Source organism: Tinamus guttatus, unplaced genomic scaffold, assembly GCF_059628265.1.
Source record: "Tinamus guttatus ecotype Peru unplaced genomic scaffold, ASM5962826v1 Tinamus_guttatus_pri_ptg000463l, whole genome shotgun sequence".
NCBI lineage: Eukaryota > Metazoa > Chordata > Aves > Tinamiformes > Tinamidae > Tinamus > Tinamus guttatus.
Genome location: NW_028288997.1, coordinates 773733 through 792461, shown reverse-complemented (window position 1 = coordinate 792461; position 18729 = coordinate 773733). Strand labels below are relative to the sequence as shown.

Sequence of the window (18729 nt, the reverse complement as noted above, 5' to 3'; positions counted from 1 at the left end):
AGGAACTTGCAGTGTAATTGAGGAGCTCAAAGCCAAACTGGGCAGAGCCACTTGAAGAGAGGTAACGTGTTGTGGGTCACGAGGACCCAGGGCTCTGTGTACAGAGGCAGCTGCAGTATCAGGCGAGCGTCACCTGCTAAACGTGGCCTGGGGCACAGCACTGAGACCGGGAAATCGGGACAACAGGAGGCTTTTTCCAGCAAAGACACAGGATCAAGACAGGCTACATCTGAACACAGACCACATCTTGGCAACTCAACCTGCCCACACAAACCGTGGGCACCAGATGGGAACCATTTCCCTCCACAGTCAGAGGCAGGACACGTCCAAACACAACCCCATGTCCAAAGTTCCCTGCGATAAGCAAGTTTATTTAAGGATTATCAAGTCACATCTCCAAGGGTGTTTTAGCTTCCAAGGTACCTTTTACCTTCCGCTAGCACAGAGGACAAACTTGCTCTGCATGGAAGTCACCTAGGCTGAAAAGCTGCAGATCCATCCCTCAAAGCTTAAGACATCTAACACACACCTTTATAACATCTGCTAAATGACACATGTGGCACCAATATTTGAAGATATAAACACCAAGAGAGAGATTCTTGAGTGCAGTTTAAGGAAGCAGAAATTACAGTAGACTGGAGAGCTTAACTGAGCCCAAGACTTCCTGCAGTTGTCCACAAACCAGGGCCTTTGGGGGACAGCAGAGCTCTGTCTTCTTAGGTAACTAAGACCAAAAGTGGATAAAGCAGAAACGAGTTATGGGACGGACACCATCACCCTATACATTCAAAGATTGACACCGACGGCCTCAAATCTTCAAGGAAAGTTCATCCCCATCGTGCGTGTCCTCTCCACACACCTCATGCATCAGGTGTTTATCAGGAAAGGCAGAGCACTTCCCGGACTTGGAAGGAGTTCAGAGAGCACAGGGATCTTCACTCCACTAAATTTTGTCCTCCCTTGTTTTTTTGTGACTCACTTCACCCACTGCAAGGCGGGTCCCTCCTCGGCATCTCTTCTGGGAGGCTCCTGCTTGGTTTCAACATAAGACTCTCAGTATCATACGTCTTCGACCCAGATGCCATCGGTCTAAAGATAAAATAAACTTTGGATTTCTTCCCCTAGATTTCCTAGTTTTTGCAAAGGATCAAAGCATTAGCAGAGCTGCCAGACCACTTGCATTTACAGCAGATGGCCAAGCCTCATTGCCAAATGCAAAATAGCTTTTTTTTTTTTTTTTTTGGCCACAGAATCAGAACAAGGCGCTTGAGACTCCAAAGAATTAAGATTTGATTCCCCTCTACAGCACAGCCTCTTTTTGGGCCCTGGGTCAAGTCATTTACACTCCAGGCCTGCCCCAGGTCAATGTGAATGATTCCCCCCACTGCAGTGGGGAATGTCAGGGTACAACTGGGCTGAGGGTCTCCTCCACTTTGACTTCTCCCATGTGAATATGAGTGCTTTGGGGGTGCCCTGTCCAGACGAGCCCCTAGTTTCAGCTCCTTTGCAACAGCAGCAACAAAGAGCACGTTGCACGACAGGAGATATTCTGAATTTTCACAGGGCAGGACGCAATTCCTGACCCATGTTTCATCAAACAAAATATCAAATAATATCCTCAGTGGCGCAAATACCTTAAACACTTCACAGCAGCTACTCCCACGGGTCCCGAGTTAAGGCTTTTTTCTCCAGCGGCCACTCGGGTGCCACTCTGCACCTCTTTGCTGCTACGAAGGTGCCACCGTGCGGGTGGCTCCGATGGAAATCGCTGCTGCAGAGGCAGCCCTGGGCGATGGGAGGTTTCAGGGAATTGATCTCTGCGTTTGAACCACCACGGGCTGAGGCTGGAGAGAGGAGCAGCAGCGAGGCACCAAGTGCAGCTCCCACTTTAACCTGCGAGCGCAGGGGAAAAACGTGGGGCCGAAGCTTTGTAACCAAATAAAGAGAGCAGGGAGCTCAATAACCGGCATTATCCGATGGCAAAGATTTTGTTATTGTTGAGTCCTGATTCCTTTATCTCTTGGAGACAATCACCCTTCAGCCAGAGGAGTCTAACCTTAAAAACCCGTAACTCAATTTTACATAGTGTTAAAGTTTGGGGGAACATTTGTCAGTGCTGGAGCTGATACAATCAGTCTGGAGGACCCTAGAACAAAGAGCGGTGGGTGAAGAGCGCGTCGCCTCGGCACCCATTCGTTACCTTGATGAACAAGGAGCTATTAGTTGGCGAGAAAGCATTATCAGGGTGAAGGATGATGCCGATAGTCCCGGCTGCTCTTCCCGTGACACTGGATCAGGACACGGAGCCCTGTGTTTGTTCAGCCCCCGTGCTCCCCTTCAGCCTCAACCCAAATCAATCCAGACACCCAGCCCCTTTCAACAGCCACATCTCTCATGGGGTTAAACAATAAAAGTTTACCTTGTTTTGGGAAGTAGTTAATCACCCTAAGCCTTAAACAAAGCTGCTCAAAAATACACACGTGTGTGCGGGCACACACTGTCCCGGTGCAAAGTGACAGTGACAGAAGAGCCGGAGGAGCCCTCTGCTCCAGGGAACCCACCGGCAGGTACAACAGCTCCAGGGAGAAGCTTGGCCAATAAAGTTCTATTTCTCACATTTAAAGGGGAAATGAAAGCAGCGGAAAGAAGGAAAAGCCTTCTCCTCTAGTCATCCTCTAAAATATTTCACTTTGGAATTGACGGCACCAGTCTCTAAATTATTTGGGACAATGGCTTTATTTTGTTTTTCAGCACTACATAACCTGAGCACTAACTTAATGTGTCCACACCGTCCCTTTCAGATGGGGATTTAGTATCTGCAGCCTGATGTTTTGAGAGGGATCCTACAAAATACAGAGCACCCAGGGGCATCCACACAGGCGAGCTGGCAGCAGCCTAGATGTCTTGCCTGGATGAAGCTACTTTTCTTCTGAGCTTATCTTGCTTTTCCACCACAATTAGTTTTCAGCTGTAATCATGGGCAAACACGGGCCATTTTCCCAGCACGTCGCTGCAGCTGGTGCGCGGCCCACCAAAACCCAAGTAATTGCTGGTTGCTGAAGGCTCTGTCCTCAACGTACCAAAAAGACCCACTCCTTGATCCTGCACTTCCAGGCAACACACAGAGAAAACCCCAATTACACTCCCCGCCAAAACCCATCAGCTAAAGAGAGCAGAGAAAGGGGGATTTTTGCTGGAGAAGAGCTGCATTAATCAGTTATTGGCACTTCCCCAACTTCTACCCAGCATGAATTATAGCTCTTGTCCGAGGCCCCACAAACCCAAACTGCAGAGATTTGGCCTCATGTTTCACAACGTTGCTTCTCCCAAGAGTCCGGCCCTGCAATCAAGGAATTACTCGAGAAGCCCAAAAACCAACATCCCTGCAGTCGGCAGAACCACAAGCCAAGGCAAAGGCTCCCTGCAAGGGCCAAATCCCAAACCCGTCATTTTGCATAGAAGGAAACTGCCACTTCCAAGCCGGGGTGGCACTCGCGGGGCCGAGAGGCCTCGCTTGCAAATCAGCACCATGAAATTGCAGCTCATCTGCATGTGGCACAGGCAGGACCAGCGCGTTTTGGGGCCTGATTTGCATCTCAAAAAAGAGAGGGAAAAAAAAAAAAAAAACTCTACCAAAATGGTAATGTACCAAGTTTCAACCATTTCATAAGGAAAGAAAAGCACAAGGGAGCTTACAAGGGGATCAGACAAATCTGGGCACTTCATTGCCCAGACCTCTGCGGCCACCCATGCTTAACACAAGAACATCCTCTCTGCCAAACTTCCAAGGGCCTCATTTCCAAGAAAACCAGCTTGGAATCCAAGCGGGGCACCCCAAAGCCACGGCACGGGGGAAGGCGCCCGCAGCAGCGCGCGGCCGGTGGAGATGGTGGCCACGAGTCACGGCGCGTTCCCACAGCCGGTGCTTGCACCAGGGTTTGCTGCAGCTGTAAAACCCCAAACGAGAACGTGCAGCTGGTTTGGGTTGGGGTTTTTGTTTGTTTGCTCTAAATGAGAGCCAAAAACCTCGGTGGCTGCTGCTGCTCGTCTCTACAAAGCCCTGAGCCCTCCTATCGAATCTATGCATCTCTTTGGCAGCTCGCAAGCCACCCACCCTCCTCCTCTCCACCCCGAACAAATAATCCTTAATATAAAGGTGAACCAAGTTGTTCTGTATAAAATACAGCCAAACCTTTTGACCAGACAGAGAACCGTTCCAGGAACTTATTTGCACAATGCCAGAGACATTATCACACTGGGCTCCAAAGTGCTAATGTTATGGTGCATTTCCATTCAGAAAATGATAAATCAAGGAACATGAGCTCTCTAGCTTTAAGGGAACCCAATTTCTCCACAAAATGTCACAGAGCATAACTACAGATTTTTTTAGAAAACGCATTGTTTTCTTATACACAGATGATTTGTGCCTGTTCTCCTCCCCTTGGCAAAAAAAAAATCACATTGAGCTGGTCGAACCCGCTCCCAGTCATGGCAGGGAATCAGGCTGCCTGTCGCACAAATAACCTATCTGTATTTTAACCTCCTGCTCCCCGGGCTCATTTGGACACTGCCCGAAATCAGAAAGGAAAAAAGGCCAGGAGGAACATTGGGCTGCAATTGCTCTTGTCACAGATCCATTCCCCAAATGTTTCCTACGTCGTTTCATGAGGCTCAAAAGTACATCAACAGCAAGTTTATAATAACCTGGTCAAAAGCAGCAAAGGACATTTCTGGACATCTGGGAGGCAGGGATAATTGCTTCTAATGGTATTTGAAAAGAAAAATATAAAGCTTTCAGCTCTAACATAAGAGGCATTTACACTCATCCGCGGACATTCAGGATTTGATCTATACAGACTATTGAGCTTGCAGATACTCAGCATTTCTGCAGTGCTCAGGCTCTTAGTCTGCATTTCAGGTGCCTTTTTTTATTATTATTTTTCTTGTGGTTATACCTGAAATTCAGCAGCACTTGGACAAGCTGCCGCCTCGAGAGCCCCCGGAGCAGCCAGGCTGCCCTGAGGCCACCGGGCCCGGCCGGGTTCACCCGCACCCGGCGCTGCTGCTTGCGCTGGCGCCCGGGGAGCAACCGCTGCTGGTCTGGAGAAGCGGAGACCTCCCGGAGCCAACACAGGGGCTTCCCCCAGCCCTCTCCAAGGCTTCCGACGGGCTGCCCGGATCCGGCACCGGGCTGGGAGCGGAGGGGGCTGCAGGCGGCAGCGCCGCTTGGGTTCGGCGCTGCGGAGGTGGACGGGGAAGAGGAGGCCTTTACGGCGGCACCTGCAGAAGGCGCTATATCCGTTACAAAAAAAAAAATATATATATATATATATATATATATATATATAAAAGATATATATATAAATGTATATAGAAATAAATGTGTATATTTATACACATCGATTTATATATTATATATAATAAATGTATATATAATAAATGTATATATAATAAATGTATATATACACATTTATATATATTTAGTATATATTTATATACACATTTTATATATTTAGCGCCACACGGGGGCGCTGCAGACCCCGCCGCGGGTCCCCGCGAGTCCCCGCAGCCGCCGCCGCTGCCACGCGGGGCCGCGGGCGCCGGGAGGCACCGGCCCCTCCGCCGCCTTTCAGGACAAAACCCACTTCGCGCGTTTAAAAGCAAGGAGATTCCTCCCTGAAGGATTTGTTTTTCTTCTTAAGAGCCCCCAAGAACTTACATATTTACAAAAACGCCCCCACGCGAGCCCACAAAGCTAAAGAGGGTGCAATCTGCTTGCCCGAACTGCTCCACAGACACGACGGAAAAGTCTCGGAAGTCAGAGGCAAGAGCACCCCAAAGCGCACGGCGGGCTCTGCAATGCACCTCTCTGTCCCGGTGTCACCCTTGTCACACTGCCCTGCCGGTGCTGGCGGACCCCTGGGGACACAGAGGTGCCACTGCGGTACCAGGGACGGGGACACGCGCGGGTCGCCCCTCGCCAGGCGGGAGATGCTCTGCGGGGGGCACAGGCGCTACCGGGACCCCCAACTTGGAGCTCGGGACCGCCCGGGCCAGCTCCGGCCCCCGCGGAAGCTCCGCGATCCCCCTTTACGCGCCCGTCAAACCCAAGCAGCCACACGGGAAAATTAGGTGATCTGCTAGTTTAAAAGACAAAACATTTTTAAAAGTCTTCAAGAGGTCTGAGCAGAATACATTACATGGGAAGTGTCTCATCAGAGGTACTTATCATTATAATAGTACTTAGCACTTTTACAGTGCTTCACAGCCTCTCAGCACAGTACAAACATTAGCTTCTTAATCACTCATTAGGGACGATCCTATAGAACAGGGCTATGGCTCATTGAGTAAAGTCATCCCCAACTCGCACAGTCCCTCTCGCTCCCTCCACCAGGGACAAGTTTAAAGGTTCTCTCAGATTCCTATGGGAAGTTCAGATCAAGCCAGGGAAAGACAGTTCAGAATGAAAACGAACAGTCACTGTGTTCCCCTGCTCCTCCTTTTCATACAGCAAGGAGAGGCAGAAGCATCATCCCACGCAGACAAATCTGCTTCCATTAAAATCTTGAATTAATAAACTTGGGAAATTCAGGAGATATGAGATAACAGCCGCTCACAGTTTGCTTTGGGATTACGCCTAAGGACACAACCTCCTTGTTGCAAAACAGGCCTAAGATTGAAAAAGCCACAGGAATGATAAGTATGTTCCTAAAAGTGGCCAATTTATTCTTCTGGCCAGTTAGATGGATTGCTCCTGTGCACAAGCCACCTGCGCTGCGAGAGGAGCAGCCCTCGGTCACCCGTGCGCGTTGCAGCGGCGCCCGCCGGGGCTCGGGCACCGCTAACGCGTAACGGGGCGCCCGTCACCGCCATCTCGCTGGATAAGGGACAGGAGACAACACGCGGAAGCAAAAGGAGGCACAGGAAGGGTGAAGGTGCTGCACCCGCTCCAGGAAGTGGTGAGAAACTGAAGAAAAAAAAATCAGATACAGAAGTAAAGAAATCATTTTGATGGTGCTTTACAGACCAAGGCAGGGCAGAGAAAAGGTTCCACAAAATCCTGTGTTCAACGTCTTCCTCCACCTTCAATATTGGTAATTCAGGCTACCAGCTGTCTGCAGGCAGCCAAAACTGTGCAGCTTTCACCCTAAACAAACACAGTCAACCCTGTGATACTCTTACAAGTTAGGATTTCCAAGAACAACTCTTTTTAATATAACTGGTCTCAAGGCCAGCTTTATTCCCTCCTTTTTGTAATATATAGTTTTTTCTATGTTATCAATCTCCTTGCCATTCTTCCATCTGGGCATCCTTCCACTGAGCCTGGCATTCCATCTTTGTCTGGAAACTTCCAGTGGTGCCAAGTGTTTGCATACCTCGCAAGTGTTATGTCAAACTCTGCCCCTTAGGGCTGCCAAAAACCACCACTCAACGTTAGCAAAGCAAATACCTCCTTAGACAAGCTTAATAAACACACCAGGAGAAACCCTAGACTTCATAAAGACATCGCTTGCCTGACGAGGCCAAGCTTGAGGTCTTCAGCACCCTTTCATGTCCCATTTAGTCCAACATCCATTATCCTTGTCACACATTCTCCGTCCACACTCTGCATAAGTACATCATATCTGCATGTGCAGATTCCTTAAAACAACCAATCCCCAGCTCCACACCTCCCTGCTTGACACAATTACGTGCTAACTATCAGGCCAACCTTGTCTCTAATCAGTCTAAATGAAGCTATTTATTTCATAGCATGAATCAATATATTTGGCAGATAGGCCTAGTGCTCCGCGCTGTGCGAGGAAGCTAACCTCAGCGCCCATCAGGCCTTACAACCTCATCCCAAATAAATCCTCATTTCTCTGCCTTCTTCACTGATGACTAATAATTCACTAACAAGAGGGGGAGCGTACATGAAAGTGGAAATGGAGAAGAGGAGGGACTGAAACACAAAATGAAACAGGAAGGACAAAGGCAGGGGGGAAAGTAAGAGAGCATGGGGGAAAAGTGCAAGGGAAGTGGAAAAGAAGGAAAAAGTTGTACAAAGGGGGAGATTGAGAGCCTGACACCAAAGCAGTCAAGCCCTCATATGGGACTGAAGATAACCCCGAGAGGATCAGAAACACCTCAGCTCTGGAGGCTTCAATTTCAACCGCAGATCCCAACATTTGGTCAGGGTCTACTCTTTCCCAGCACTGTGATCGATCCAAAAACACAACCACCAACTTCAACCAACTCTAGTTGACTCTTGACTGAAAGAGTCAAGAAATACATTTGACTTCAGCATTATGAAATTAAATTCAGGGATTTTATAGTGGTTGATAAGATGAATACTTGTCAACAAAAAGCAAAACACACCTCCGGCATCATGAGACGGATGAAAGACAACAAGAAAATACTACTGAATTCCACCTAGCCTTCCATCGCCTTCACGCTAGGACTTCAGAAAACAGACTTACCATCATCCTGGAAGTCTGACGGAAGTGAAACGTCAGATGTCATGGAAGGGGCCAAACTCCAGCTTTGATTCTCATCGGAACTGTCCCGTCCATAGGAAGCATCGTGCAGATCCTCTCCTAGAAAGGAGCAGAGAGCCTAATTTCAGTGGGGAGTACATATTCACAAATCCAAATCTTACTGCCTACGCAGAAACATATTTCCTTTTGGATCTAACCTTCCACTGAAGTATTCTGCAAAATCCAAATCCCTTTTGGGGTGTAAGGCCAGATTCACCATTTAGGACCACAGAAGCACACAGTCCTGCTCCAAAAAACTGCCCGTGCTCATAGCACAGACTTTGCACCTGGACGGGATACGAGCAGCGGGTTGCAATTATCAGGCTTGGGACCAAAATACCAGAGCTGTGTTCGGTTCCTTGCTCTTAGTGCGTGACCTCTGGGCAAAGCATCCATCTCCAACATGGAGGATTATACAGTTTCACTAAAACCAAGAAGCTTCCTCTATTTTAAGGAAAGAGGTTTGAAATCCTCAGCTGGGGAGGGAAAGATTCTCCATCATGGCAGACAGTCATGGACAAATTAAAGGAAGCAGCAAATCCGTGTGTGGAAGCGGGAGCTACTGCCTCCCCACACTAGATGTTTCACTGCATTTTTCTGGGAACAGACATTTTGCTAAAGATTTTGCTACTGATGCTGGATTTTATGCAGAAGGCAGATAGATCCTGCAGCAGCAGGCGCCGGTACCCAACTTCAATATAAATGGCTGCAGCTAGACCGCCTGCACAAGGAAATTCTGCTCAGCCCAAGCACCACAGCACACTCGTCTTTCAAGCTTTTGCCTTGTTTCCTGAATACACACAACCCCAGACAGCTGATAAGGGAGGCAAAGACAGCTGCTTATTCATTCAACACACAACAAACAGGAAAAAAGAAAAGGAAAAAAAAAAAGGTTTTCAGCTGATTTTAATTGTACTCAAACACTAAGCTCCAAATCAGTTTTATCTTGGCAAACAAACGGGCTGTGTTGGCAGTTGAAATCAGGTGCTGATGAAAAGGTACCAAGGCCCTGGGATGGGGGTTGCAGCCCTCGTTTCCCCCATGAAACACAGTGGAGGCCCCAAAAAGTCTGCAGCCGAAGTCGGGCGGATACAACATTTTGGAGGTTTTATTTTTAACACCCCAGGTTGCAACCTTGTCTGAGCAAAAAGTTTTCAGAGATCCCCTCACACACACTCAAAGACAGAATTTCAAGAAAGCCCCAATGCTTCACCAAAAGCAGCCTGGCCATGAAGAGTGTGGGGCTCACAAAACTCTCCTCCCGCATATCAGATCCCCCAGAAACTCGCACTGGCTGCCAGGCACTATGATAATGTGGCTGATTATTATAAACTGAAAAGTCTTGAAAAACTAAGCTGAAAATCTGGCTCCAAAACATTTGCCAAAGGCCTGTGGGGGTCAGTGGTGGCACAGAGCGGCTCCTGGCACTTTGTCCCTTCAGCCTTTACAGCCTCCGTAACAGAACAGGCCAAGCAGCAGCATGTTGTGATCAAGACTTTTGCTAACTCCGCTCAGCTCACTTGCTTCTAGCATGCAAATGCTTAACAGCTGATTCATGAGGGGAAAAAAAAAAAAAGGAAGAAAGTTATTTTCTGCATTTCATTTAGGAACTGCATCATTCAAGATCTGCAGATCTCTCCTGCCACAAAAGGGAAACTGTAGGTCCCGCGTCGCAAAGGGCCTTGATTCCTCCTGCAAGAGCAGGCCGTGAGCGGAGCGGGCCCTGCAGCAGCCCCTTCCCGCGGGCTACGTCCACGTCACCAAGAAGGAGCAATGAAGCAGGTTTATCCCTGCTGTCACAGCGAGCTGGAGCTCACGCACCTCCCTCAGACAACTCTCAGGGCTTAAAAAGCAGAGATTGAAACGCTCTCCTCCATTGGACAGAGTCCGACAAGCCGAGCGCATCCACGAGGAAACCTGCGACCGCCTGACCTTGGCTCTGCCGTCTCCGCGCTTCGCTCAGTCGTGTGCGACAAGGGGCCGCTTCTTCCCTGTTTTACTGCAGCACTTGGAGATCCTCGAATAAAAAAGGCTCTAGAAAGTCTATACAAAAAGCTGCCAAACAGCCACAGCTCATTGTCATGGGCAAAACGCAGCGTTCATCCTAATGAGGAGCCTCCCACGCTGCAGCGCTGCGGGCTGACTGCAGCAACGTGAAGCCGCCAGCATTTTAAGACAGTTTGAGCCCATTTGGCCCTGATCTGTTAAAAGAATGTTTTCTTTCAACCAAACTGCACGATATTAAGAAAAACGGGCTTTTCAAGCACACATCAAGGTAACAGGTGTTCCCTTATAACGAGTTACAGGTGCAGCATTATTGCGATAACGAGCAAACTGTTTATGGGTTGGGAATCGCGGGAGCTTTGCTGCAAACCGCTTGCAACGGGAGCAAGGGCCCGATCGCCGGAGCTGCCGCAAGAATAACTCACTGTCTTTAATAGCAGGAGTGGCTGTCGCTCCCATAAAGCACGGGGAAAAATCAAGTCATAGATCTATTTGGGCGATGTATTTCCCAGGCAGCATTATATCATGAGAGAACTTACGGAGGGCTCGTCACCACAAATATGTTCTTCTCGCTCCCGGCTCACATTCCCGGTGTGGAAATTGCATTTTTACAAGTGTGTGCAGTCACAGGCTGTAAGAACCCACACGGATACACACAGGCTCCATGTGCACATCCATGTATCATGCCAAGTGGATCTGTGGCACACGCTATGGCCATGCAAATCTATACATTGGTTTTAGGACGAAGAGTGTTTTCAAACATAGCCTTGAGATTCAAAGAAGATTAACAAAACACTCTGCAACACAGCTACTTAAAACAAATCCTATTTCCCTTCCATTTCTATTTACATTATGAGAAAAAACTTCTTGTGCTTTAATCCACTTCTCCATAAAGTTTATGGAGCAGCAACAGCTAGTTGAGTCCAAGCAGAAAAAATAACCAACTTGTCAGGGGCCAAGCTATTGTTCTCAATGAAGAAAAAACTCATTAGCTTTTAATGAAAACACAGGGAATAAAAACCAAATAGCACAGAATCCCAGCAAATAATTAGCCTGCACCTGACGCAAAGCTGCTCTTTCTTCCTACTCAAATTCTCAGCAAAATTCCACAACTTATCACCCTTTGGAGCATGAACAAAAGCAAGGCTGAGTCTAAAGGAAAGAGCAAGAGGTTTTCCTGGACTTACACCTCATCCAGGGCATCCCTTGGCACTATCTGGCTACCACTGAGTGTGCCAAACACTCTGCTTTCTTGCTCCATGATGCTCGTGGTGCAGGAGTGAATTCATAGCAGGCAGTGGTAGCAGAAAGAGGGGCTTCCAGGCACGGTGTGCAAGGAGCAGGGGGTCCTTGCATGGGAGAACACGGGGAGAACAGCAGTTACTTTTAAGCAAAAGATCTCTTATTGAGACCTCAAATAGCAAGACCAAACTCTTCCCACATGCAAACTAGCAGAGAAGTTCTCCCTTCTTTAAGCTGCAGTTTGCTCGTCAAGGGAAGGTGGAAAAAAAATTAATGCAGTCACAGGAAGAGAATCAGTCTGAATAGGTGAAAGGGCTGGGGGGAGGCGGGTAAATCATCTGCAGTAGCTTGTTAAGGAAACAATAATTAAGCTTGTTTTGTATTCAGTGAAGGTCTCTGTCTAGGTACCTGCAGTTTCATTAAGCATCTTTTTAGATCATAAGAAAAAATCAATATTGAGTTCCCTTTATGGAAGTTCGTGATAAGCCGGTTTGTGCCAAAGCGGAAGTAAAATCCCAACTCCACTTAATATTCAAGGAACCGAAGTTCCTGCTTTAGAGTAATGACTCCTTGTATCATACTACAAATAAAGGTCTCTGATCCAAATCCCATCTGCCTTCATGCTCGACAGTGTTAATATCCCTAGATTTTCAGGGACTAATTTAGCAGTAATGCATTTCCCAAAGCAGAGCAGTAAAAGTATTATCAATACTATGGTTTAATATCCCTTATACAATCACTTGCTGAAATTATGGAGTATCACATGGAAACACATCAACAGAGACGCACCCACACAGTAAGTACTGCTCATATGTAAATATATTATAGTTTAGCATTTGTAATGTTGTAGTTAAGGCTCCGTCAACATTGCCATTATAAATTATATACCTTTTTAAAGACATTTATGTGCTAGAAAATGTATGATGTTTCTTTTTTTGAATGCCTTAAAGGCTTCATCAGCTCCTAAGTGCCCATTTGGATTTGTGCGGCTGGCCCCTGTGATTAACACGTGAATAGCTGAGGTTTTGGTGGCTGCAGGTTTTTGGTTGCATTTTCTTCATACACACGGCTGAATTTCCCCCCTGTTCTGCCGGGGTCACATCACACTGCTCGAAAGCCCCTGCATTTGTTTTTGGTTTGCATCACGCCATGCACATGCACCTCCTGCTTCTCCCCATGCTGCAGCCAGAAGCGGTGTTGGAACTACATAATTATGAGGAATGAAACCCGTTATCCCGGGATCGCGGTGTCGGTCCCGCTCGGAGGGAAGGACACGCGCTGGGATGACCGGCCCGGCCCGCGGGGAGCGCAGGGCCCTGCTCCACCAGCACCGGGTTTTATCAGCGGGGCCAGCGGCCTCGTGGCACCAGGGTCAAGAGCAGGCGCGGGCCCTTCTCGCCCAGGAGCGGCCCATTTATCACCGGTTTAAAAGTGTCGCCCCAAACAGGGCTTGGCCCGCTGACAAGTGAATCCAGTCCAAGACTAATTCTGTTCACTCGCTCCCCAGCTTTTTGCTAATTACATGTAGTAAAAGCAAATTAATGGTCCACTAAAAACGCCACTTAGGGCGGCGAGCAGCGCGGCTGCAGTGCTGCGGGCGCCCAGCAGGTCGGGCTGCAGCGTCGCATGCGAGCGGGACGCGCAGGGACGGGGTGGGGGGGCCTTCCCAAAGCCTGGGAAAAACAGGAAAGCAGCAGCTTCCTACCTGCGACACAAACCCTAACTGCTTTTACAAGGGAAAGGGGAGGAAATCAAAACCTTTCCAAGGGGATTTATTATGAAAAAAACAACATTTTTGAAAGCAATTCAACTTTTTCAAGTCAGATTTGGCAGAATAAGCCCAAAGAAGGCTCGGAAGCTCCGAGGAGGGTGGGGTTAAGTTATTTTTCCTCTCTATCACATGGTAAAGAAACCTTGTGACTACATGGGCAGAGTAACCTGGGGGTTGTTAATTGAAACCTTTAAACTCTATAGGCTGGCATTCAAACCAGAGCCTCGCAGCTCATGGGGCTATTTAAATAAGTGCAACAACCACCACCACCACCCTGAAAAAAAACCCCACTCCCCTGCCCAGTAATTTGTTACTCCTAGGGAGCCTCTTTTCTTGCAAGAGGCCAAGTCTTCATTTTAAGAGGGAAACTGAGGCACAGCAAGACCATGTATCTGCACTCAGGTTCACCCGAGACACCAGCGCTGCGGCGGGGGCAGCGAAACAGCATCTGAGAAGCTGCATCTCAGACCTATGTAGTGCAATAATTTACAAATCGGTTCTGCAAATACAATTTGGGATCTAAAAAAACGTCAAGCCACGAGTCACAAAGATGAGACCACAGGCCAAATTATATTTTGAGTAACGTCCACCGCAGCATTAGTAGGTCCAGCTCTTTTCTTAGCCAAAACCATTCCAAGTGAACGGGGAACTGCCAGAACTAACCCACAGGGAGCAGGAGCGGAGCGAGCATATTCCAGGGAGGAGACACAAGGAGGCTGTCTTGCCCACATCTACAGCAATCTCCACTGCTCAGAAAAAATGAAAGTCTGGGCAGCGAATACAGAGACAGGCGCCTCCAGCACCGACAGAACGAGACGTGCTCGGGGGATTGCAGGAGATGCCCATTAGGCGTTTATGATAATGCAAAGGATTAGTTTACAGTTCTGATTCAGGATGGAGGCTTAAAGGGCTGCGTTACTACTCCAAAGATGATTTGTAGGGGGTTGGTGTTCTGCAAACCAACGCAACACAGGAATCCCTGCAGGCAGGAGAGGGACACAGACCTCCAGATTTGTGGAAGCTGAAGGCTGGGAAAGCCCCGAGCCGGGATTCACTATCCCCAGTCCGAGCAAGGGATGTGCTCATGGAAGCCACTGCTTTTCCCAGCCGCAGTCCCCAGTTCAGCTTGTACCTGTGCAGGGCCCTCGTCCTCCTAAGGGCTCGAAGCCCCGCGGGGCAGAGCGGAGGATCCGCGGCCCCGTTTCCAGCAGCAGAGCCCTCGCTCCACAGGTGTTTGCCGGCCGCGGCACGCTCCAGGGATGGCACGTGGGGACACGCTCGTGCTCCCAACGGAGCGTTTTCTTGGACGTTCCCATGCTCTGCACAGACGCAAAGCTGCGCGCGGGCTGCGCGTGCATCTACACGCGTTGCCGTAACCCTCAGGATTTCTTCCCAGAGAGAAGCTGCAGCACATTCCTGCTACCCAAACGAGGCCTGAAAGCACAGAGGGTTCATTTGAGAAGGCTCTATCTCCACAGCTGCACATCGGGCAATTTAGACAGTCTAATAATTAGAGTATTTTATTAACTGACCAAAGTGAGAGCAATAGAACTTGTTAATATTTAACTTACTGAGGCTCCCCAAACTGCTGTATATTTAGCATCTTTATTGACATATTTATACCTTGCAGTTTACGGTACATTGCTTAAGAGTCTGGTATGCTGTAAACTTCTCCAGGGAGGGAAGCGTGGCACCCTGCATAAATATGAACAAAGAGAACAATCCCAGCCCCAGCGTCCTACAATTCAGATGGATTTCAAAGGGGTTACGAGTAACTCAGTAACTTGAACACTTTTTGATTAATGAAGTAGAGATCTGAGAAGCATCTAGTAATCCAAACCAGGAACTTTCCCTAAGTTTGTAAGTTTTAAATCAATGCACTGTTTAAAGAGAGTTCAAAAGCCCTCATTAACCTAGTTTTTCCTCAGTAAAGGTCACGAGAGTTTTGACGTCAGCTACAGAATAACCCACCCAACTGCTAGTTATTGCTTGGTCTTTCAATCCTCTCGCAAGTCCTGACCATCATTTGCTGCCTCCAAGAGCAAACTGATAACACCAAGGCCAAGTTTTTAACTGAAGGCACATTTGCTTTTGGCAGCTTTTCCCTTCTCTTCCCTTCCCCATTCAATTTAATGCAATGAACACACCCAGAAAGAGGAAAAAATAAAATAAACATTACTTAACATTTTAAAGTAGCGAGGGGAAATCTGTGCATTTTTCTCTGTGTTACAGCAATATTAAACTCAATCAAGAGTAAGTAGCTCCCCATTAACTACTCTGAGCTTATGACCCGACTAAACATATGCATTTAGTCCAGCAGGACTAAATCCAGGCGGGAACAGCCTGGGCAGAGCAACTTCATGCAAGGCTGCCCTGGGACACGGCCGGACAGGAGCTCCAAAGGGCACCTTGGAGTGGGACTCCTGGACCAGGCACAGGGCAAGGAAAAGGGTGAAGCAAGCAAGAAACAGCCTGATTCCGAAAATCCTCTTGCAATAAGCATTTTCTTTCTAAAACTGCACGGACTGGGGACTTGGTTTTTTCAAACATTTAAAATCCAACAGCCGCACTTTCAAAATTGCACATCTGTACATAAAAGTGCAAATGTACCTCCATGCCCTTCCCTCAGCACAGGCACCTCCTACCTACACCACTTTGCACAGAGTATTCTATTTTTTTCCTATGATAGTTGCTTACCTCCAACATTTGTGCATGATACCTTAGGTAGCAGAATAATTTATAAGAACATGTAAAAGCAAAGCTGCGCAGCTGCTCAGGGTTTGCAAAGCTATCAAACAGGAGGAATTTTACTGCAAAAAAAAGGAATTTTAGTGCAAAAACTGCAATCTAACTAATCTCTGGTTAGATTGCCTAAAATATAACATACAGAGGCAGAGAACTGTGCACTCAGAGCTGCAGGAAGCAAAGCCTCATTGCTGATAAAGGGAGCTGTCAGAAATGTTGATATTAAAGCTTTTCTTTTTTTAAGTTAAAGAACATATGCCTTTGTGTATATTTTATTTTTCATTAATTAACCCTGTTCCACATACCACCCAAACATATCTTGGGCTTTAGAAAGCATTCTAACAAAAGTTTTTTTGTTTTCTTTTCGTCTCTGTGTTATGACATTTCAGGGTTTGTAACTGGCACTCATGTTTATAAAGCAGGAAAATTCCACGCATGGCGATAGAATAGATATTTAACAATATGTTACAAATATTGTCAATTCAATATTTTTTCCCTTGTGTTTTCAAACACATCATAAATCTAGACTAGGTTTCTGTGTATGAACCCTGCTTACCACTGAGCTAGAGTCTTTTGGCATGAACGCAAAGAGGGTTTTTTTTAATAAATAAAACTTAGTAAAATCACTATGCACTCCATTAATTCAGGAACACTCTGCCTCAGCTTCAAAGGGGATCCTTACAGTAAAGATGGTGTTTCTGCTGCTTTAATGATTTGCTACTTGTACTTGTCATAACTACACGAACCAAATATGCAATAGCAGGGAGCAGAGGTTGGGGGAAGCGCACAGTTCTGTCTCCCATCCAGCTCCGCTTCAGTTCTATAAATTTGAGGCTTTATATAGAAAAGCTACTGCATAAAACTAACACTTGAGGCCTTTGTATGATGCGAGTTAATGAGGAAAACTGCATGTGCAGCTCGGGGATGCTCCTGCAGCACCGCGACAGCCAAACCCGTGGGCAGCACCGCGTGGCCAAGCCAGAGCGAGCAGGGCTAAAACGATGCCCACGTCATCCGTGTGGTCCACATGATGAGATACGGGGCCTACTAAGGCTTTCCACGGTGTGCTCACTTAATCGGGAGCCTTCATGTCCCAGGAAAGGATTAAGCCGTGTTTTACCCAAGCTCGTCCTCTGCGCCCCACTTTCTCACCATAGTTGTGATTCCTCCTCCCTGCTTCAAAGAGGAGCCGGTTTCTGTAGCAGGGAGACCAGGAGAGCTGGACCGGAGTCCTGGAGGCCCCTGCGGATGCTGCGCTGCTTTAGGCACACTGCTTGAGCCTTGCTTTTCCTAAGCTTAAAGGAACAGTAATCCTTGTTCTCTAACACATTCTGACTATTTATGAATACTGCGGGGAACATTGCTGGTCCAAAAATACCCACAGCACTTCAAACAAAGCTGTCTGGAATGAATTTTTGGTAGGCAAACAAAAAAAAAAGTTATTGCAAACTCAGTGAAAATAAATCTGTTCTTTTATTCACCTATTCAGGGCTGTTTTCTTCAAAGAAGAATAAAAAAAATCATTGGCAGCAACTGCATCTACTTTATGTTTAGCTTTCTAGTGGCAATGAGCCCTTGGAAGTTGAGTTTTCGCTGCACCACCACGGCAAGTAGACACCCACACAGCAGGCACCCATGGGGATTGGATTTACTTTGCCATCAGCCCCGGGTTGGTGCCCTCCAGGGGAAGGGCAGGACTAGATTTGCACCCTCCCTGAAAGCCCACGTCTCCCAGCACTATTTCAGTGCAGCCTTCACAGCCAAGGCTCTCAAAGCACTTTATAAACCAAGATTTAAGCCCATTCACTGCTACCGCTGGCCACAGTGTCTTTCTGCACTTGCCCATTTTCATGCATCTTTTGGGTCTAGGAATAGGGAAACTGAAACATGTGAAAATGAAGTTACCTGCTGCAAAGTGACACTACAGCAGAGCCCAAACTAGAACTTCTAGCCCTGCTTCAGTGCTCTCATTTTGCCACACAGCCACCTTTCATTTTGTATTTAACCCTTGCTTTTGCATCGCTCCCATCTCGCTTCTCAATCTTCTCCTCTTTCCTCCTCCCTCTAATCCTGAATCCCCTTGCAGTACCCTAGAGCTGCCTGCTGCCGCTCCCTCAGACCGCTCATTCCTGCTCAGCCAGGGCTGCTGCCGAACATTTTCCCTGCTCCGAATCATAAGAGACGGCAAAAAGCAGAAAGGAACCCGGGGAGGGGTAAAATCAACCCAGATGCTGCGTGGATTTCCCTCTCCCAGCTCCTCCAGGATCTGCACAATAGCAAGGCCGTGCACATACGAAGTGTGTTAGGTGCATGAAATGCTGCGCAGACGATCCATCCTCCTCCAGGAGGAAATGAGTCACCCTTTGCTGTTCAAACAGCACGCGAGGAACAGGCAAATGTAGGACGTAGCCGCACGCTACGGTCAACACCACCACTTGGGGCAGCCCGCAA

At 47.7% G+C, this 18729-nt stretch overlaps 1 protein-coding gene across 1 annotated transcript in view; it reads right to left on the bottom strand.

Moving 5' to 3' along the window:
- SKAP1 (src kinase associated phosphoprotein 1) overlaps positions 1-18729 on the bottom strand; it is a 115848-nt gene that overhangs the window by 79721 nt on the left and 17398 nt on the right. The window contains exon 4 of the mRNA XM_010214362.2: positions 8460-8576. Within this exon, the coding sequence (XP_010212664.2) occupies positions 8460-8576 (117 nt within the window). The remainder of the gene's footprint in view (positions 1-8459; positions 8577-18729) is intronic.